The sequence below is a fragment of the Pygocentrus nattereri genome, chromosome 18 (genome assembly GCF_015220715.1).
Source record: "Pygocentrus nattereri isolate fPygNat1 chromosome 18, fPygNat1.pri, whole genome shotgun sequence".
NCBI lineage: Eukaryota > Metazoa > Chordata > Actinopteri > Characiformes > Serrasalmidae > Pygocentrus > Pygocentrus nattereri.
Window position 1 is genome coordinate 19,572,039 of NC_051228.1, and position 23,375 is coordinate 19,595,413.

Below are 23,375 nucleotides of genomic sequence, written 5' to 3' on the forward strand. Positions count from 1 at the left end.
TATTTTAGTTGACCATGAGAGAGAAATGTGAGGCAGCTAAAGTGAGGTTAAGAGCAGCTTTTTTTGGTAGGACTAGAAGTATGGTAGAGTTACAAAGGCAGTAGAATACACAAAAGTAGAGTGGGCAAATTAAACACTGATAAATTTGACTTACGTAGGAAGCTTTAGGGTAATTCTAGTTTATTCTTTACACAGAAAAATTAAATGAAAATACTTCAGCGGGACAATGTACACCCACATTTTGCATGTATTACAGCACCATAGCGCCGTATTAAATGAGTTTGGGTCCTAAACTGCAGTCCAGAACTGTCATAACTGAATACATTTGGCACATTATGAAATGAAAAATACAACAAAAGAGACCCCAAACTGTCGAGCAGCTGAAATCCTCATCTCATGAGTCCCCAAATGCTTACAGAGTGTTGTTAAATGAAGAGGTGATGAAATACAGCTGTAAATATGCCCCCATCAAATTCAGAATGGGCATATATTTAAAAAAAAAAAACAATAGAATTTCTCAGTTTTAACATTTGATATGTTGTCTGTATTATTTTCAATTAAATGTAGGGTTACACATTTTCCATATCATTGCATTTTGTTTTTATTCACATTTTTCACAGCACTCCAACATTTTTGGAAATGGGGTTATAGTAAGGTCAGCGGTGTGGGGTCAGATTTTGCAGGAGTTTCTCAGACCATGTCGAACATCTTCATATATATCAACAGTGCGTGCACACACTTAATGTTTAGGTCTCAAATGATCAAAATCAACGTTATACTGATGAGGACATGATGAAAAAAGTATTTAATTTGCTCACATCTTCGGAAGACGCATCCTTCAAGTTTTGCCTGAGTTGTCTTTGAATTCTCTTTCAACGTGTTTGCAACGATCATTCACACAGGGAAGGGGGTCGAGGCACAGCCCACATTACAAAACAATGTTCATGATGCATGCCTTTACAAATTTCCACCAGAGGGGTCCAAATCCCCAAATCTTACATAGTGCAGCTTTAAGGCTGTCAATTAAATAACCTAAAGGTGGTCTCTGACCTTTGCACAGTACTGTAGTTGATCAGCCAAGACATGTTTGGTGTCAGAAGTTTGCTTCTTTAGTTTTGCGCTGGAGCTAAACTAATTTTAGTAATAAGTAAAATATACCCCATCAATTAGCATGGTGCTGCATGTCAGCATGAAAAATGCTCTAAAGTACATTCATATAGCTAAAAGCAATAGTACTAGCCATTGTTTTATACATGACAATGTGTTGTACAGTGTCAGAAACCACATAATCAAGTCTGTTAGAGATATTGAATTCAACGTAGTGTGTGTGCTGATTTAAGTATGCGGTTTACATGATGCTAAAAAGGAAGTAAAGTGAAATTTATGTGTATTTGAGTTTTTTTCCCAAATTGTTGCTTTGTTGCCTCAAAGAATATAGTATGTAAAACATAAAATCTCATGGCACATAGTCCACTGTTTCTGATGCAGCTGTCACAGTTGTTATAATTCACTATCAGAAATCTTTGCAGCTTGTGTCTTAGTTAAAGTTAATGCTTTAATGCTGTTAGGATGCAGTATTGTTAATATAGGCTGTGTGATATAATTTGTTTGTTTGAAAGGTGTTCATATTTTGTTTTTCCTGCAGGGTGAAATCAGTAAGAATGTAGTTTTTCTCATCTCTTTCTGGGGCGACCAGATCGGCCAGAAGGTCCAAAAAATCTGCGACTGGTGAGCAGCCAAATAATAGCAGCTTATACCTCAAAAAAGAGCTCAGACCTCGTAATGATATGATTTCTTTATGATTCTTTATGATGTGCCTCAATGCATCATATTATACCTCACATTGATTAGGCTGTTTTGGCACCATTTGGAATTATTTTCAGAAATACTTTGAAAACTCAGTGTTACTGGAGACACCTTTTACACAATAGCAGAATATAGATGGTAAGACAATAAACAAAGCCTTTTTTAACTTTACATATGAAAATTGTCTGAAAATTAAACTTTCTATTTAATTTTATTCATTTTCCTATTTTTTATGACTATTTTTGTCATGTAGGTTTCTACTTTTATTATATTTTTAGTGGACTATTTCACTGTTTCAGAGCAAAGTACCAGAGACAGTTTAGGGGAGCCTGGTCACTTAAAATTTCTCCTATTATATCAAAAACATGATTACAAAACACTAGAGGATGCTCACGAGTGTGTCCTCAATGAATGGGGGTGTATAGGCCTAATGGCTAAAAATTAAAATTAAAAAATTAAATAATCAGACATTTATTTGGAAATTTTCTTTAATATTGAAAAGTAAAAGGATGTATTTCATTGAATAGATTTTTACCACAAACAAGCTTTAGACAGTAGGACGCTAGAGTGCTGAGTGGTTGGCACTATTGCTACTGATTTCTGATTCGTTGGTGTTATTGCTTTTAAATGCTGATGGTTTGGCAAGCTGATAAACTCATTTGTGGTGTTCATTTACTGTTGACAATGATTAACCATTTACAATCTATGATTTTCTGCAAAAGCTCATTAATTTTGGACTCATTTAAGTGTGCCCTCTGGCATCTGACATCAAAACATTATTGATTATCAGTTCTCCTTACCATGTATTTTCTGAAATTCTGTTTGAGCTCTGCCTTCATACAGTGGTTTAGAAATCTCACGCTCAATTCGTTCCCAACCTAAAAAGTTCACATTAACCACAAACACTTAGCTCAATATATCTCATGTTTTCCCCAGACGTTCTTATGAGATCTCTTCTGACCATGCAAGACTGTCCATTGTGATCCAGTGATGCATTTTTACATTCTTTGACCTTGTGAATATTCAGCTGATGTTCCTATGTTGTTCTTTTTCACTGTACAACATACCATTGGTAATTGTTTTGGTTTCTTCTTTTTCTTTGAATGTGTTTAGTTACCACTGTCATCTATACCCTCACCCAGAGACTGATGAAGAGCGATCAGATGTAATGGACAGTCTAAGGACTCGCATCCAGGATCTCAACAATGTACATTTTACATTTTATTAATGATCATTTTTAGGGACGACACTGAACCTTCCAGGAATGCAGTTGAACTCTTCTAGTCAATTTAAAACCTCAATCACACAGTGACTTGCTCTCAGGCTGCTGATCAATACTTTGGATTCACTAGTCATATAAATAATGTTAATTATTAATAATTAATACAATGTAGATTAAAATATTATATGCTAGACTCCTCATACAAAGTATTTTCCCCACTTTCACAAGGTACACCCCTCTAAATTATTAAGTGTTTCAGCCACATCTGTTGGTAACAGGTGGATAAAATTAAGCATAAAGCCATGCAGTCTCCACAAGCACTGGCAGTAGAGTGGGTTGCACTGACGAACTCAGTGACTTTAACAGCAGCAGTGTCATAGGATGCCTCCACTGCCACAAGTCAGTTTGTGAAATTGCTGCCCTGCTATATCTGCCCCAGCCAGCTGTAAGTGCTATTATTGTGAGTGTCTAGAAGCAACAAAAGCTCAGCCACAAAAAGTAGAGCACTCAAACTTTCAGAGCGGGGCTGCCAACTGCAGGACGCTTAAATATTGTCTGTCCTCTGTTGCATCACTCTATAGACTTCTAAGCTCTCATTGGAAGCAACATCAGCAAAAGAAAAACTGTGTGTCAGGAGCTTCATGAACTGGTTTCTGTAGCTGAACCGCTGTCAAACACGCTGCCAATAGACTCTGGAGCAGTGGAAACATGCTCGCTGGAGTGATGAATCATGTTTTTAATCATGTTTACTTATCTGGCACTCTTTCTGACCTTACAAATGCTCTTTTGACTGAATGGATACACATTCCCACTGACACAAATCTTTTGGAAAGCCTTCCAAAAAATGTGGAGGCTGTTATAGATGCACAGTGGGGCTAACACCATAATAATGGTCATGACTTTGGACTGGGATGTTCAATATGCTCCTATAGGTTTGATGTTCATGTATCCACATACTTTGGTCCATATAGAGTATTTTAAGATGGTTTCTTTAATATTTCATCTTTGTGGGGGAATAAGATTATTAAATACTGCATAAGTTATTAAATACTGCATTTATTTATAGTAATTTCTGGTCAAAACATCTTTGATCACCACTTTTTAAATTTGAGGCATTTGGTTAATTCAATGGATGGATATCCATTTTATTATAACTCCATTTTTGATCTTAATTTTATTAGAAATTGATTCTGGATAAAAACCAGGAACTTGGAACGTAATTATTGATGTTCTACAGCTTTATCAGTCATTTTAGGATCATCTACAGCTCTGTTCATCATACATTTCCCCAATAAAAGTGGTTTTATATGATTGAAATAGTGATTCCAGTCTTTTGAATGTGTGTGTATATTATCTGCAGACTGTGTGTGTTTGTGTGTCAGGTTCTCCACCGTACTGAAGATTACCTGAAGCAGGTTCTTCATAAAGCTTCTGAGTCTGCGCACTCGTGGGTGCTGCAGGTGAAGAAGATGAAGGCCATTTATCACATCCTCAACCTTTGCAGCTTCGATGTCACCAACAAGTGTCTCATAGCAGAGGTGTGGTGTCCTGTCAATGACTTGACCAATCTGCGGAGTGCGCTAGGGGAGGGTTCGGTGAGTGGACACATGCAAAACACATCTTAATTATTTTATTTTGCAGCTAAAAAGCAGCAGCACTGCTATATATAGCAATATCTCTGCTTTAGCACACCTGATTTGACTAATTCTCATTTTGGATGAGATGTGAAAACATTGAATTATAGTGATTTTGCCATGCAGAGGTTTTAAACACTGTTCAGATCTATTTTTACTGCCTTTGTAATTGAAGTCATGCTGCAGCAAAACATAATATGTCTGGACAACTGCAATTAGCACCATGCTAATAGGTGGGGTATAAGTTCCATTACTAGTAATATCCAAAAGTAGTCAGGCAGTCCTTCTGCTGATTAAGTTCAGCTATTTTAAGGTGTATTTATTGTTTGTTTAATCTTTATAGAAAAGCACTGACCAATAGAATGTGATGCTCTTGATTAGCCTCGCATGAGCCAAAGGTCACCATGCAAAATGCCAAGCATCAGGTAAAGGGGTATAAAGCCCCCAGCATTGGAGTGTGGACCAGTGGAACTGCATTTTCTTGTGTGATGGAGTTCTATCCCATACCTTTGGGATGAGTTGGAGTGATCCAGAACTATCCAACATTACTAGCTGACCTCACTTTTGCTCTTGTGGCTGAATGCAATCAGATCATCACAGCAACATTTAGTGTAACACCTTGTCAAAAGATTGGAAAGGCAGCAACTCCCTATTTATACCCTTGACTGGAGTAGGACTACTTATGGACAGCATCACCTAGCCTCATAGCTCTTAATCTAAAGATGCAAACCCCAGACACTTATATCTATATCTTATGCCGCATATCTAAAGAAAGATTGTGTAAATTTTTTTCCACCCAAAGATTGTTTCAAATTCTTGTTTTGGGCTTGCAGTTTGTTTTAACTTCTGTATCTTGATAGAGAAAAGGAGACGCCACAGTTCCTTCCTTTGTGAACCGTATCCCAAGTAAAGACACTCCACCCACTCTCCTGAGGAGCAACAAGTTCACGTCTGGGTTCCAGAGCATTGTGGAGGCGTATGGAGTTGGGGACTACAGGGAGGCCAGCCCAGGTCAGTGCTGAGTCCTGCAGGAGCTAATGCTAACTACATAGCTCCTTTCCTTTATTCATGCACTGTATATCTCTACTGCCTCAGTGGCTAGATCAGTGATTCTCAGCTCTAGATTTAGGGACCCAGTATCCTGCATTGTGTCTAGTACTGCCTACAGCAGCACACCTGATCCAGCTCAGCAGGTCACTATGTAGCCCTTTCTCAGTATGAGTGTGCATGGGTTGACTGCAAATATACTGAAGTTGGCTTTTTGGCCCTTTGTTACTTTGCACGGAAATGAAGAAAATACACAAGTCAACAATTCAGTGAAAGTTTTAACAGGGCAGTAAAGAAGATCAGCTTTGATCAGATTTTAAGTGAGTACAGTTGTCAAAGATGCATTGTTAAGCACACATTGCTAAGTATGTGATTGAGAAGGCAGCAGAAAAACAAAAGAAACGTGTCTTAATTTTGCTTGTTAAATTATATTCATTTTAATATGGCTGTAGAAATATTACAAGATAGCATTATTTATCTGCCTATATGTTTTATGCTTATTTTAAAGTACTTTTATTAAGTGAGATTTTCTCACTCTAATGGCATAAAATGTTGCTTGTTTCAAGCATATTTATTAAAATGATCTGCCAATAAAGAGAGATCATTTCACTGAATAAATGTACTTAAAACAAGGAAAAAATGGCCATACGTCAATGGCCATAAATCTTATTATATTCCTAAAACCATCTTAAAATTATCATTATTAGATCAGTCATTATCACCTTGTTTCTACGCTCATTGTCCATTTTATCAGCTCCACTTACTATATAGGTGCACATTGTAGTTCTACAATTACAGACTGTAATTGTAGAACTACAGTGTGTCACTGCTGGACAGAGAATAGTCCACCAACCAAAAATATCCAGCCAACAGCGTCCTGTGGGCAGCGTCCTGTGACCACAGATGAAGGACTAGAGGGTGACCAACGCAAACTGTGCAGCAGCAGATGTGCTGTTGTCTCTGACTTTACATTTACATTTTAGGTAGACTGAAAAGGTTGGAGTGTCTAATAGAGTGGACAATGAATGGACACAGTGTTTAAAAACTCCAGCAGCACTGCTGTGTCTGATCCACTCATGCCAGCACAACACACACTATCACATCACCACCATGTCAGTGTTATTGCAGTGCTGAGAATGATCCACCACCCAAATAGTACCTGCTCTGTGAGGGTCCATGGGGTTCCTGACCACTGAAGAACAGGGTAAAAGGGGTGTAAGATTGTGAAAAGGGAAAAAATGTCCATTGTGGTGTAAAAAAAAAACCCAACCTGAGTCCAAAAGGAGTTTTGCCAGTTTATTTGATGAAACAGCTGAACATAACAATTTTTATGATAATGAAGGGAATATGAAAAATGGAAATCGATACAGAAAAATCATGCTAAATATGAAAAATTCAAGAAAAGTGAAATAAAATGAAAAATAGGCTTGAGAGCCTTTAGGGCACCCATCACCCCAGTAAACCTGAGTGTGAACTCGGGTTCGCTCTTTCTCCCATCTCCCAAGACAATGAATTCCCACTTATCTCTCCAAGTCTAAACCCTCTGTGCTCTCGCCCGAACTAACCACTAAGGTTTTACCAAAAGAATTTATAACAACCCTGTGTATCTGAAGTGACCTCCTTCACCCAATCACCATTAGCCAGAGAAACAAGCACTCATTGTCTGGGCCTACAGAAATGAACAACCCAACTTCACAGGAAACATACATTGTAATAACCCATAAGAACATTGTAATACCTGATTTTTATACTACCTAAAGCTAAAGATGAAGTGTAATCAATGGAGATGAAAGTTGTGTGTCTGTATGTTCGTGTGTGTGTGTGTGTGTGTGTGTGTGTGTGTGTGTGTGTGTGTGTGTGTGTGTAATGCGCAGACTTATTGGATTCATATGTGTGTGTTGGACGTGCAGACTTAATGGAGCCTAAAGTTGTACATGACATCTCCCCGTTCCTTTGATAGAAATAGCCTTGAACATCGTAAAGATAGCCTCCAGGCACAGAAACATCTAATCTAACTAATAACCCCCACCAGACAGACCCTCATCATCAATAAGCGTTGAAATGTCAGTTGATGTGATAGGTGCCCTTCTAATCTATGCGTGGGTAGGTTTTCACGTAGGTGTGTGTGTGTGTGTGTGTGTGTTGGAGTAGAGCCTGACTCTGATGGCTCCCTAGAGCCCAACAACCTTGACCATCACAAATAAGCTCTAGGGACAAAAGAACATCCACACACTGTAACTTCTGTAATGATTATATCTCTCATTCTTTTAAAATACCATGTAATAACCTATAGTTGGAAGAGCAAGATCCCCCAAAAAAATATAGTTTGGTGGATCCCCGGATTTCTTACAGGGGCTAACAAATTATGCAGAGAAACAGATGGACCACAGTCTGTAACTGTAGAACTACAAAGTGCACCTATATAGTAAGTTTAGCTGATAAAATGGACAGTGAGCATAGAAACAAGGAGGTTGTCCTAATGTTATGCCTGATCAGTGTATATAGGCTAGAATTAAGATTATTTTACTTGCCATGTTATACATTTTTGTAGTTATTTGTGATTTTGAAGAATATATGAAACACAGGAAATCTTATACAGTTTGTGAAATTGCTTTAAATGGTGTAAAAAAAAGTGTAAATAAATATTTATAATATTCACCCACAGCTCCATATACCATCATCACTTTTCCCTTCCTATTTGCGGTGATGTTTGGCGACCTTGGACACGGCGTGGTCATGACACTCTTTGCCCTGTGGATGGTACTGACTGAGAAGAGCCACAAACGAAAACACTCAGGAAATGAGGTCAGGCCATGAACAGGAAACTAAATTTAGTTTCCTTTAGTGCTTGTCGATATCTTTACAAGTATTTTGTGGTATTGAAACACTGTGATATTAATTTATATATATTTTATAAGTACTGAGCCTTATGTTCATGGTATCAGTTCTATGAAATAGCGGTAATCATGTTAACCAGTTTGTTTGTTTTTTTGCTTTTTTAATTTTAATTATGTGGTTTCTAACTTAGGTCGTTGGGCTGGTGCTTCAAAATTTTCAGTTCAAAATATAAAAACTAAATTCATAGTAAATATGTAAATACATTATTTTGTCTGTTAACATTTATAATACTGTGTAAGGTTCCCTTATAGTGCCCATATCATGCAACTAAATTTACTTGCAGAATTTTATACTGTTTGTAAATATTGCTTAAAATGTGGCATTCATACCCACATACATACAGTCTGTATATGAAATGCAAAAACAGCTCATTTTGAATTTATTGTTTTTGTAATGACATGAAAAAACAGTGCTTTACATATATCTTATATATGTAAAGTTTTACTGAGTGGAGTGCCTTTTGAATGAGCCCCACCAATCAGAACTCATTCGCAGGGCTTATTTACATATATCAGTCTTCAAAGCACGGTAACAAACACAGGCTGTTGAATTCTACAGAACAAAGCGAGGTTGAAAATAGTAATATAAAAATGAATTCTTGACATTCTTTTGTATAGAGGAAACAAGAGTTTATTACCTTTATTAAAGCAAACTTAAACATCATCTAAGATATTTGTGGAAAATTTTGTGGAATTGAAGAATAGAATAGAATTTACACCCATTTGTCACTGTGTTTGCACACTGTGAAATTAGACCTCTGCATTTAACCCATCCGTGTAGTGAAACACCCACATACATGCACACTAGTGAACACACACACACTAGGGGGCAGTGAGCACACTTGCCTGGAGCAGTGGGCAGCCCTATCCACAGCGCCTGGGGAGCAAATGGGGGTTAGGTGCCATGATCAAGGGCACTTCAGTCATGGACTGTCAGCCAAGGGGTTTGAACTGGCAACCTTCCGGTCACAGGGCTGGTTCCCTAACCTCCAGCCCACGACTGCCCCCGTATTGTATTTTGTCAGTACCCAATTTCCCTGATAGGAGAACTGTAATAAATATATACTAAAGCCATAGTCATACTGACTCTGTAGTGACTGATTTCTCTCTGGGTTCAGATATGGAGCACATTTTTTGAGGGGCGATATATCATCCTGATGATGGGCCTCTTCTCTATCTACACTGGACTCATATACAACGACTGTTTCTCCAAATCCCTCAACATCTTTGGGTCTGGCTGGAACATCAAAGCCATGTTCAGAGAGCAGCAGTGGACGTAAGAGGCACACTTGCACATACAATGACTTAATAGATCCATGGTGCAATTGCTCTGTTAATGCAGTTCTTTTCAAAATGTGTAAGCTGCCATTCGAACCCTGGACCACGCCAAATCAGACCAAGACCCCTGGAAGAGGTCGGTCTCAGTCCACTTACAAACAAACAAGCAGTTTGTTTGAAGTAATACCATAATGTGAATAAAACACAAAGCGAGCCGTCGTCTTCTGTCTGTAGACTGATCCTGCAGTGATGACTTTCTGGTGCTGTTTTGACACAGAGAGGTTTTTTTTATCGTCTGAGTCCTGAGCTCTGATATTTTATTAATAAGAACAGATCTCAGGTCTCAGGCACGTTCAGAACTGTTGTAAAATACTCCAATACATACAGTTGTTTGCACACTTCAATACAATTAATTACTGCTGTAAATGTCAGAAAGTGACATCTTAACAACATCTTAAATCTAGTCAATATATCTAATAATAATAATAATAAACTTTACTCATCTAGCATACTTTTCCTGATGGTCATCTACTCAATGTGCTTAACAGAACAATACACACCAAATTCATAAGGATTTTTCTAAAAAAGAAGAGTCTTAAGATTCTACCCTAAAAAGATCCAGAATAACTTCCATAAATCCATAAAACACAATTTTAAGATTCATCTTTAAAGATCCAGTTTCTAAAACAAAGCAAAATTAATTAATGAAAACTAGTCTCAAAAGAAAAGTCTTAAAATTCTTCTTAACAGATCCAGAATTACTTAAAACAAAAAATGAATTTATAAAAACACATCTATCAAGATTCTTTCAAGATACAGAATTTCTTAGAAAGCCAGCTAGCTCATTCCATATTTATTTTAATGTTATAAAATTATTTAACAGTTGTAAGAATATTATAAGATTGGAGTAATTTCTAGATTGTTTTTACTTGTTTTAAGCACTTCTATCTAATCAAAGTATCTTTATTCTACTGCCAGATAATTTTACTTGTTTCAAGCATTATTTCTTAAAACAAGCAACATTTTCTACATAATTTCTCAAAGCAATTTAAATGATCTGCCAATGGAATAAAACACTCTCACGACACACATCTACTTTCATAAAACAAGCCAAGATTTTTGCTTACTGACTGACCAGATAAAAAGCCTTTTAAATTTAATTTTCTCAAATGCTTAAAATGCTTGCACAGTACTATTATATAAAATCTGTGAGCTCAGTTAGTCGAGAGTACAGCATGGCTCAGAAGCATTGCCTAATATATGTCATAAAATCTGCCTGGCCAGTATGACATCTGTTTGTAATCTTTTTATTTAATATCATAGTAAACCAAAACTAATTTTTTTCTGATTATTTTCTGATTTACTGCATTTAAATAAACTACAGATCAACACACATTGAAAAACTGTTGAGGCTGTGATTCCAAAAGCTAGATAATGCAATTAATATAATAGAATTATAAATGTATTCATTTAAATCTCCAAAATGCTGTAGATGTAGCAGAAACATGTTTACGCAACAAAATCTTTGGCCATTTGGGGTCATTGGTCCATTCTTCATGAATTGTACACACAATAATCTCACCTACTGATTAAGTCTGTTTGTCTTTTGTTTCCATCTTATGTAGAAATGAAACTTTGCAAACAAATGCTGTCCTCACCCTCGATCCCAACATCTCTGGAGTTTTCACTGGACCATATCCACTGGGCATCGATCCAGTACGTGGCACACAGACATGGCCTTTCACTGAACCACCTGAAAAAACATTAAAAAGATTAAAAGAGAGACTCAGAAATCTGACTCAAAATGACCTAATTTACTCTGCGTTTGTAGATTTGGAATATGGCAGTGAACCGGCTAGCTTTCCTGAACTCCTACAAGATGAAGATGTCTGTGATCATTGGAGTCGTGCACATGAGCTTCGGCGTGGTGCTCAGTGTCTTTAACTACCTGTAAGTAGTTACATGTTTTTTCTTCCTTTTCCTGCCTCACCTGATATACACATGATCAGAAGTAAGACCAGCCTTATTGTAATCATATTTTGTCGCTGTGCTTTATTACAGTTTATTATTATTTTTATTACTTTTTTACTATTGTTTGTCATTAATGTGTCATTCTTAACTGTAATTAATACCTTAGAACAATACTTGCTAATAGCAAATCCAGCTTCTTAGGCAAGTTTCTGCATTATAGCATGGTAAAATAATTAAGAAAGTCTTAAATTAACAGTTCAAAAGTACAGATTAGCATTGTGAAATCTGTAGGCCTAATTGTCGCAGATGGACAAATGGACAAACTAACAAAAATTCAAGTTTTAAGAGGGCTGTTGCTACTGTTTTTAGCTATGTTAATGTACTTTAGTACATGAGTGTTGTTACATGCACTCTATAATCCAATTATAATTGGATTTCAGTGGTTATCTGATTATTAAGAAATCTGATTAAGAGAGCTTTATTTTAGCATGTAAACTCTTACTCTGATTTCTTTTGGATTTCTGCATCTGCGCCTGCATGAAAACAGACCACGGTACCAGAAATAAGCAGCAAATTCTGCAAAGCAGAAATCTGATTACTGCCTGGCTCTTGTAGACCTGGAGTTTCCCCATTATCTGATCACGCAACACGTTGATTGGATTACTGACAAAACATGATTTTCTGCTGCTTTCGGAATTATTAAGTGCATGTTAACGCACTCTATGTTCATATGGTGTCATATAGTGTCAGAAAGCACATGATCAAGTATATTCTTCTACTTCTTGATCATTTTCGTTTTAAAAAAATGCTAAAGCTCCAAAGTGAGAGGAGTGATCAACAGTGAATCAGAACAGGAGCTGAACCAACACAATGGAAATAAGTCAAAATAATTAAAAAAAATAAATAAATAAAAAAAGGAACTAAATGTTAATGACTAACATGAAACTGAGGAAAAAGTAGATTACTTTCTTCACTAATATACTTGATTAGGGGCAACATTACTATGAAAAAGTATTTGATAACAAAATTTTACTTGTCTGTTTTTATGTATAACTGAGTAAATGTAAGTAGTTCCATAGGCTTCTATGACGTTAGCTATATTAGCTCTGTAGATTCAGTGCTAAAACTAAAGAAACAAACTTCAGACACCATCATGTCCTGACTGATCAGGTCTGTTTTATGCTCATGCAAAACTCTGGTTTTCTGGTCTTTTCAGGCATTTTAGACAGAAGTTTAAGCTGTACCTGCTGTTTGTGCCAGAGCTGCTCTTCCTGCTCTGTCTCTTCGGCTACCTGGTGTTCATGATCTTCTATAAATGGCTGGCTTTCTCAGCGCGGGAGTCGAGAACAGCTCCCAGTATTCTCATCCACTTCATCAACATGTTCCTCATGCAGGGCAATGCCATGACGCCTCTTTATCCTGGACAGGTGAACCTGTACATATGTGTTTGTGGTAACGCTGCGCAATATATCATTGTTAATCATTATAACGGTACTGGTGTTTGTGATACTGATATTACCAAAGGCAGTTATATGCAAATGAGCCCTTTAACAAGTGAGCCCCAATCACATCTTTGACACATCTTTGATAGCTTTCAGTATTTCAAAGAAAACTGCTGGATTATTTGTCTACACCACAGGTTCAGGCTTAGAAGTTGGTTTTGCACTTGCTCTCATACTCCCAAACAAATTCAGTGATGTTGAGGTCTGGACTCTGTGGTCAGTACATTTTTCAGCTTCTTTGTTTGATTTGTCTCATTTTCTCAGTGAGGCTTCTTGACAGCTACACATCCTTTCAGACCCACAGAGCTGAGCTGTCTACTCACAGTGACAGGATGGACAGAAACACTTGTGGATGTTTTCTGAAGCAGCTTAATTTCCTCCTCTCTCTCAAAGATGAAAGCTTTAAGTGCTGTTTATCTGATGGGGACAGTTTTGTTGGTCTACCAGGACTTTCAAGTGGTTGTTAGGAGTCCCATTTTCTCTCTGGCTTTTAGTGACGGCTGTTTTTATTTGAAGTTAAATGAATAAAGGGTGGTCTTGTACTGCTTGTTTGACTGCTTGTTTGTGTGTAACAGATGGGTCTGCAGGTGTTCCTGGTGGCCGTCGCTCTGCTGTGTGTCCCTGTGCTGTTGCTTGGGAAACCGCTTTACCTCTACTGGCTCCATCATGGCAGCAAGCGCCTGGGAGTCCACAGGGTGTGTGTACGTGCGTGTTGAGTATTATGGGATGCTACACATAGGGCCATTTTCCCAGACAGAGATTCATGGAGTGTATTTCAAAATCTCCATTTAAAATCCTGTGTGGTCCAGGCCTAATTTAAATCCCTTTCGGGGAAACCAGCCTGTAGAATTTAGTGAATAAACTAGAGTATGTGCATATTTGTCCTTAGTACCAAAAATATGAACGTCTTACAACTCAAATTTATTTAGATTATAAAGACAACGAGATAATCCTTAATAATAATATTACCCTCTGTTTATATAGTAGGTTCCTCGCACTCACTTGATATTATCTACATTCTAAAACAGCTAATGGTGACCAGTTAATGTTATCTCATTTGCATAATCCTAACTGTCCCCTTACTAGCTTTCCTTTCAGCAGTCTTAGCATTACAGAGGCTTGTTGTTTATGTTTCTGGACGCAGGGCTATGAGCGAGTTCGGCGTCTGAGTGAAGACGATCTGTCTCCATCTATTGTCCATGATGAAGAGGAAGGCCTGGATGATCATCCTGGACGGGAAAGCAGCCCCAAAGAGGTCAGACTCGCACCCCCTAACATTAAAAATGACTCCAAACTGATGTAAACACGTCTCTTAAAAAGAAGCAAACATTGTGATTATTTTTCCCTCTTACCCTAAATGTAGTGGATCAGCCAGGACATGTTTGGTGTCTGAATTTTATTTCTGGAGTTACAAGTCTGATGTAGCTAACAAATAATGGAAGCTAGTTTTTTTTAGCAAGATTAGATTCCACATTAAAGGTGCCATCTCCATCATAGTGCAAAGTAATAAGGAAGTAATCTAAGGCCATGTGTACATTTCAAGTCTCATTATTCAATTCTCATTTTTTGCTGTATTCACATCTTTCTCACTTGAGGTTTGTCTATAAAATCACATGAATGAACAACATTCGTCATGAGCAGCAAACAAACTAATAAGCACAGCAAGCCTGCGTCACTAAGACAATTTGCTTTGAAAATCAGATGCTTTTACACTGTGTACTGGCACCAACTTCAGGTTCATCGCCGCTGCCGGATCTGTGTCATATTAGGGCAAAAAATGGTATTTGTGCCACTTCAGCCTGGTGATGTGAACATAGCTTAATATTTTTAGCCATTTTTTCTCCCCAGTTCAGTCATGTCTGATTCACACCATCTATCTAGGTCTTCCACATCACACAGTGCTGTCAAGCTTGGGAGGGTGAGGGCTAGCACATGCCTTCTCCAGGATATGTGAAGCTCCATCACATTTTACTTTCAGCTTCCATTACTTGTAAGTTGCATTAGCCTCATAGCTCCAATGCACTCCAATGGAAAAAATGTATCTTGGCAAGTGACATTTTAAATCTAGTTGATAGATCTAATATTTCTCATGCTAAGACTGTTGTAAGCATAAGACAATTTAACTTGATGTCAGACATTTTTTACTCATTTTAAATTGCTTCCTCAAGTATATTTTATCTCACTATATTAGTAGACAATTTTATATATTATATATATTTATTATAGTATGTATTAATATTAAAATATTATATTTATATATTAAATATATATATATTATATATATTAAAGTATATTTCTTAAAGCAGGTAAAATTATCTGCCAATATAGTGAGATCATTTTACTTGATACAATTGCTTAAAACAAAAGTAAAAAAGTCTGTAAATAAGTTAAATAATTATATTATACTGTATTATAATATATATATATATATATATATATATATATATATATATATATATATATATATTATTATAATATCATATTATTGCCTACAGTAATCTCAGAATGATAAATATTTAATATACTGACTAGATTTAAGAGAATTGTACAATCCCAATTCCAATAAAGTTGGGACGTTGTGTAAAACATAAATAAAAACCGAATACAATGATTTGCAAATCCTTTTCAACCTATATTCAATTGAATACACTACAAAGACAAGATATTTAATGTTCAAATTGATAAACTTTAATGATGTTTGCAAATATTCACTCATTTTGGTTTTGACGCCTGCAACATGTTCCAAAGAATTTGGGACAGGGGCAACAAAAGACTGGGAACGTTGAGGAATGGTCAAAACACCTGTTTGGAACATTCCACAGGTGAACAGGTTAATTGGAAACAGGTGAGTGTCATGACTGGGTATAAAGGGAGCATCCCTGAAAGGCTCAGTCGTTCACAAACAAGGATGGGGCGAGGTTCACCACTTTGTGAACAACTGCGTGAGCAAATAGTCCAACAGTTTAAGAACAACGTTTCTCAACGTGCAATTGCAAGGAATGTAGGGATTTCATCATCTACAGTTCATAACATAAATCTCTGCAAGTCGGCAAGGCAGAAAACCATCATTGAATGCCCATGACCTTCGGTCCCTCAGGCAGCACTGCATTAAAAACCTCAGGAACACTTCAGAAAACCACTGTCAGTGAACACAGTTCGTCGCTCCATCTACAAGTGCAAGTTAAAACTCTGCCATGCAAAGCAAAAGCCAGATATCAACAACACCCAGAAACGCCGCTGGCTTCTCTGGGCCCAAGCTCATCTGAGATGGACTGACGCAAAGTGGAAAAGTGTCCTGTGGACTGACGAGTCCACATTTCAAATTGTTTTTGGAAATCACGGACGTCATGTCCTCCGGGCCAAAGAGGAAAAGGACTGTCCAGATTGTTATCAGCACAAAGTTCAAAAGCCAGCATCTCTGATGGTGTGGGGGTGTGTTAGTGCCCATGGCATGGGTAACCTGCACATCTGTGAAGGCACCATTAATGCTGAAAGGTACATACAGGTTTTGGAGCAACATATGCTGCCATCCAAGCAACGTCTTTTTCAGGGACGTCCTGCTTATTTCAGCAAGACAATGCCAAGCCACATTCTGCACATGTTACAACAGCATGGCTTCGTAGTAAAAGAGTGCGGGTACTAGACTGACCTGCCTGCAGTCCAGACCTGTCTCCAATTGAAAATGTGTGCTGCATTATGAAGCGCAAAATACGACAATGGAGACCCCAGACTGTTGAGCAACTGAAGTTGTACATCAAGCAGGAATGGGAAAGAATTACACCTACAAAGTTTCAACAATTAGTGTCCTCAGTTCCCAAACGCTTAGTGGGTGTTGTTAAAAGGAAAGGTGATGTAACACAGTGGTAAACATGCCCCTGTCCCAACTTCTTTGGAACGTGTTGCAGGCATCAAATTCAAAATGAGTGAATATTTGCAAAAAACAATAAAGTTTATCCATTTGAACATTAAATATCTTGTCTTTGTAGAGTATTCAACAATATAGGTTAAAAAGGATTTGCAAATCATTGTATTCAGTTTTTATTTGTTGTACACAACGTCCCAACTTCATTGGAATTGGAGTTGTACCTGCCAAGATCCCAAAAACTACAAACACCAAATGTGTCTCGTGGACAGAAATGGTGAAAATCTTTAAAGACACTGAAAATTGAGATACATCTTGTAGTAAAACAACTTTTTGGACTTAATAGCAATAAAGGATTACTGGAAATAAAGCAGTGTGTAATTGTAACTATAGCTGTTTTGTATGCTCTTTTTCTTGCAGTTTGATTTTGGAGATGTTTTCCTCCATCAGGCTATTCACACCATAGAGTATTGCCTGGGCTGCATCTCCAACACTGCATCATACCTGCGCCTGTGGGCCCTCAGCCTGGCTCACGCTCGTCAGTATACACACATACACGGATATAGTCATATGCAAAAGTTTGAACATCAACTGTCAAATAATAATATAAGCAAATGTTAGTGCAGATTGCAAATTCCATTTATTTACCACATTGATTAATTTAAAACCTTGTCTCTATGTTGTTGAAAATGGTATTATTTTTTCCTTGTTGGGGTCTTTAAAAGGAATTAAAAGGCATTAAGTTTGACTGTAAAAATTGTGCAGTTTTCATAAGCTGTGAAAATGAGATATTTGTTTTAAGGCTTGTGTGTGCTCTCTTTGGGAATCAGAGCTGTCAGAGGTTCTGTGGGCGATGGTCCTTCGTGTGGCTCTGCGGATTAGTTCCAGGTTGGGGGTGCTGGTTCTTGCCCCTGTTTTCAGTCTCTTCGCTGTCCTCACCGTGTCCATCCTGCTGATCATGGAGGGACTCTCTGCCTTCCTACATGCCCTGCGCTTGCACTGGTCAGCACACACACTCACAAATACACAGTACTTCAGTAGTCTTAAGCTGAGTCTACACTACACGATTTTTAGATTTGATCCTCAATTTGCCCCTTCATTTTCGCAGTCTGAAGCATTTTCCAGGTTGGGAGCTTGATCGGGACTGATTGATGGCACAGATAATCTGGTAGTGTGAGAGGGGAAATGAGTAACTCTTTAGCCATTTGATTGAGCTCAGGAGTGATGGGAGACCCTCCGATATCTTGAAAGATGTTGATTTTTGCGACTTTGCCTGTAGTCAGAGATGATCAATAATGTGCTCAATAAGTGATTCAGGAAACAGCCAGAGAAGGAGCAAGAGGGATATCCGAAACTTGTAATGTGTGTTATCGTTGCACTAAGCAAGTATAAAGAGAGGTTTGTTATACTCTCTATTTTAGAAATCTGTTAGGATTGTAAAAGGTGTGTCACATATGTCTAGCTTTAGTCCATCTGGAAAATAAATGTGTAAAGCCATTTATCGGGGCAGTAAACGTTTTAAAAACTACTAACATTATAATAAATTGTTACTGTCAGACTAAACCCTCATATCATCAAACCTGTAACTTCACAGGAGAAAGAATCATTTGTGTTCATCCATTCATCATGAAATTTTCTCACAAAAAAGACTGCTTGTATTTTATCAGATTTGATTTCATACCAGTTACTAAGTAACGATTCGCTCCACACTCCAACTGAATGTTACTAAGACTTTTTTACATCTAGTTTGTTGTGTTGGTTTCACACTGCAACAGCAAAAGACCACCAAATTATACACAAGGGTGTTTATTGGTTTGAAATTTGCAGAGGTACAAGCGCTTTAAGTAAAGATGCTTAAGATGCATGTGCATCACAAGCAAATAGCATAAAGATAAACTAAGTGATACTTTTTTTAATCCCACAAACAGGGAAATTCCACCTCCGCATTTAACCCATCCATGAAGTTAAACACCACATACACACTAGTGAATACACACACACTAGGGGCAGTGAGCACACTTGCCCGGAGCGGTGGGCAGCCCTATCCACAGCGCCCGTGGAGCAATTGGGGGTTAGGTGTCTTGCTCAAGGACAGCTCAGTCATGGACTGGCGGCACTGGGGATTGAACTGGCAACCTTCCGTTCACAGGGCCAGTTTCCTAACCTCCAGCTCATGACTGCCCTATATGTGAGATTTCACTTTTTATGGTTGGTTTGGTATAGGAAACAGTCCATTGACCAATCAGGTTGTTGGTGATATACGTTCCGTGACCCATGTGTCATTATTAGCAGCAGGTCATGCTGCAGGAATGATATGAGTGTCTATCAAAAATCAGACCTTGAAATAGACAGGTCATGCAGACAGTAAGTGCTGATTTGCTGCTAGAGAGGAAGACACGCTCTGATGCTGAATTTGCTTGTTTGGTGTGAACCATCGTAAAAATATGTTCCATACCAGCAGCAGACTGAACTACAGTTCACTTGGAAGCAGACTAAGACCAGTGATTTCTGTCAGATCACTGTTCTGCTGTTTGGTGCAGACCCAAGTACAGGTGGAGTGTTCACACCTGCCAAAATGAACTGAACTAAAGAAAAGGTTTGATTTAGCTTGTTTGATACCTGAAAGCAAGCAAATGGTTGCAAATGAAGCAAAAGGGCAGTATTTGGGTTATGTATTTGGGGTATGTTTTGTTTATAGAGACAAGGACTAAAAATAGATGATGCACCATTGTTGCATGACTTGTTTTAATATTTATTTTCACTGATTTATATCACAAAGTACCATTAGTAGTCCACTATGGACCACTCCTTCATAGTATAGTTCCGAGGACCAAGAGTAGGAGTGTTCTGTTGCTTAATTATACAACAGTTAGTTTTGATTGTTGACAAATTCAGGATCTGCCATTCAAATTCTGGACCTGCGGTGACCCATAAGCAAGTTAAACAAATAAAAAAGTGGAATTAGCCAGAAATTTACAAAAATACTTTGGTTCTGACTGCAAATGAGATTCACAAAACCCAGAAGAAGATTCCGACAGCCATAGATCGGCCATTCCGTCAGTGTAATGTGTTTGAGCATTCAGACTTCAAATCTTCCAAATCAAGATATACACAAAAAATTTCGTTATATTGAAGCTGTTGACCCGTACTACATTGATAAGTTCTCTCTGAGTCCTGATTATGCATTATTGTCTGCAATAACATATCCAGACATCTGTAATTACACTGCATCAACTTATCGCTGCTGACAGAGCAAAACCTCATATTTCCAAAATGATAACTTTACAGAAGGAGGAAAAAACAAACTTTTACTTTTAAGGTAAGTTAATGGGACCGGAGTGTTTGTCCAAAACATTTTTGGACGTTTCTTTTCGTCCACTGCAGCGCTGCAGTAACACTGATGTGGTGGTGATGTGTTAGTGTGTGTTTGCTGGTATGAGTGGATCAGACACAGCAGTGCTGATGGAGTTTTTAAACACTGTGTCCACACACTGTCCACTCTATTGGACGCTCCTACCTTGTCAGTCCACCTTCTAGTGGTGAAGTCAGAGACGATAGCTCATCTGCTGCTGCAGTTTGTGTTGGTCATCCTCTAGTCCTTCATCAGTGGTCACAGGACGCTGCCCACAGGACGCTGTTGGCTGGATATTTTTGGTTGGTGGATTATTCTCAGTCCAGCAGTGACACTGAGGTGTTTAAAAACTCCAGCAGCACTGCTGTGTCTGATCCACTCAGACCAGCACAACACACACTAACACATGACCACCACATCAGTAGCCACGTTTACATGCAGCCTTATAATCGTTAGTAATCAGACTAATAGCTCAATCAGAATAGAACACGTCCATGTAAACACCTCTATCAGAATAGTCTAGTCTGATTGAGGCCTTTCGCAATACAATTTCTATTACTGCAGTGCTAAGAATGATCTACTACCCAAATAGTATGCGTTCTGTGAGGATCCATGGGGGTCCTGACCACTGAAGAACAGTTCTGCTGTTGACTGTATTACTGTTTAGCCAAATCATGAACCTTTGTCAACATGCAAAAATGTTCAAGGGCAAAACTAAGAACTCATCCTTCACCTCACTGTCTAGCTGTGTATTTATTCTCTCTGTTCACGATTTCGCCTTTGCTGGCTTAGCTCTTCAGTCTCTTTCATCTCTCAACGCCGGACAGCTGGGATGCTGTAGAAGCTTACAGTGTTTTGGTTTCTGTTGCTGTTGTTACTGCTGTTGTAGTTTTTTTCTTTTAGGATGCTTTATTAACTTACCCAGTACAAGTGTACAGCATGTTAACCGAGGGTAGGTCAACAATATGGCTACAGCGCTTAGAGTGACGTGAAATGAATACTGTAGCAGACTAGAACATTTTTACCTAACCTCCCATTTTACTTTAAAACAAATATTGAGGAATTAATCCAAATGCACACATTCAGACTGTGATCTTCATCTACCACACATGACTAAAAGATGCTTTAGAAAACTTAAACATAATTGTCAGAAACCTGAATCTGACAAAAAATGTGGTTTCTCTGTGAGAAAACGTTTGTGAGATGGTGCTGATATGCTGAAAGTTACAAAATCAGGAATAAAAAATGCATTGAAGTCTTGGAAGGAGACAGGATGTATTCAAAACCTGCCACACTCTGACCATCAAACTAATGCAAACTCACACACTTCATGCCTAAAAGATTTCAAGCAAATGTCATGCAAAAGAAGGGACTTGCTACAAAATGCAGCATTAAGGCATTAAATCATCTTAAATCTAGGCAATATATATAATATTTCTCATTTTAAGATTGTTATAAGAATATTCTAAGATTTTTTTCCTGTTTTTCATACTTTTTTTCTTGTTTTAAATCATTTTTATCTAGTGAAATGATCTCACTATATTGGCACATAAATGGCATAATTTTTTTTGGATCAAGCAAAATTTTATTATTAGTGAAAAATATTAGATATATCGACTAGATTTGAGAGAATTTCACTCGGCAGTATATCATTTTTTGCAATGTACATAAACAGAAGAGACATAACTGTTTGTCCCACTAATGTTTGAGTGCGTATACTTAAGCTTTCAGGAAATTATTGGAATCGTTTTGAGTTTCAGTGTGTAAACCTGTTATTGTTGTTGCTGGTGGTTTATCTCTTTCTGTTGGATATCAATGAATAAATGATGGCTTTAGCTAAGGATGTCCCAAGGCTACTTTGGAGCACTGTATATGCTGGTTTACTCTTTCTTTCACTCATCACGTGTCTCATGTTTCTCGTCATGCAGGGTGGAGTTTCAGAATAAATTCTACAGTGGAACAGGCGTTAAATTTGCCCCCTTCGACTTCTCCTTGCTTCCCTCCGTCTTTGAGCAGGACGGATTATTGTGAGCAGTGAGGAAAGTCTGAGTCCTGAGCTAATCTGCCTTGGCTTACTGTGGCTTACACACCTCCTGTCTCCTGACGGCGACTCAGCAGCAGTAAGGACTGCGACTGGACATTTCATTGCATTTTTTTTTTTAGCAGGATCAATAAATCCCACACTGACTGTCTGACAAACTCATCCATATCAACAAGCTATCAACACTGGTTCCATTTAACATCTGCTGTCTTGCAAGACGTTTGTCGATAAGGCACTGCTGTTATATTTATAATTGAAAATGTGACCTCTGTTTGCGAACCTTTATTATTTATTCACATACTTTTCCATCATATCAGATTTCATATCAGAAGTGCCATAAGTATTTTTCAAGAGACAGTTTTGTATGCCACACTGAAATGAGAACATTCATCTAGTCTTATCTCTTCCATGGATCTTAAAGCACGCACACATTATGAAAAGAAAACTTGTGATGTTGCAGGTAAACTTTTGCAAGTAGAAAAAAGTCATACAACTTCATTTTCATACTAGATAGAATTTTCATTGAAATTTTCATTAAGTACAGTATTAAAGCATAATTTGCAACAAGATTCCTGATGGCTGCTTTTCTTTCTCACTGACTGAGTGTTGAATTTGTGAGAAGCAGAGCATTTCTTTGTTTGTTTGTTTATGACTTATTATTTCAGAAAAGTCTTTCTTTGAAAGTGTGTAAGTTATAACACAGTGATGTTCTTCTGGAGTTTTGTTTTGGGAAAAAAATGAACTTAGAAAAAATTTATTTTTT

The 23,375-nt window shown here is 37.7% G+C and overlaps 1 protein-coding gene across 2 annotated transcripts in view; it reads left to right on the forward strand.

Moving 5' to 3' along the window:
* Nucleotides 1-23,181, forward strand: part of atp6v0a2a (ATPase H+ transporting V0 subunit a2a) — a 38,427-nt gene extending 15,246 nt beyond the window's left edge. The window contains exons 7-20 of one of the 2 annotated variants that reach the window (XM_017711238.2): nt 1,646-1,728; nt 2,920-3,013; nt 4,411-4,623; nt 5,523-5,673; nt 8,375-8,514; nt 9,725-9,882; nt 11,510-11,600; nt 11,716-11,834; nt 13,072-13,282; nt 13,933-14,058; nt 14,502-14,612; nt 17,640-17,757; nt 18,050-18,221; nt 22,500-23,181. In XM_017711238.2, the coding sequence (XP_017566727.2) occupies nt 1,646-1,728; nt 2,920-3,013; nt 4,411-4,623; nt 5,523-5,673; nt 8,375-8,514; nt 9,725-9,882; nt 11,510-11,600; nt 11,716-11,834; nt 13,072-13,282; nt 13,933-14,058; nt 14,502-14,612; nt 17,640-17,757; nt 18,050-18,221; nt 22,500-22,602 (1,890 nt within the window). In that variant the 3' untranslated portion in view covers nt 22,603-23,181. The remainder of the gene's footprint in view (nt 1-1,645; nt 1,729-2,919; nt 3,014-4,410; nt 4,624-5,522; nt 5,674-8,374; nt 8,515-9,724; nt 9,883-11,509; nt 11,601-11,715; nt 11,835-13,071; nt 13,283-13,932; nt 14,059-14,501; nt 14,613-17,639; nt 17,758-18,049; nt 18,222-22,499) is intronic. The other variant, XM_017711239.2, reaches the window with a different exon arrangement.
* The last annotated feature ends 194 nt before the right edge of the window (nt 23,182-23,375 follow it).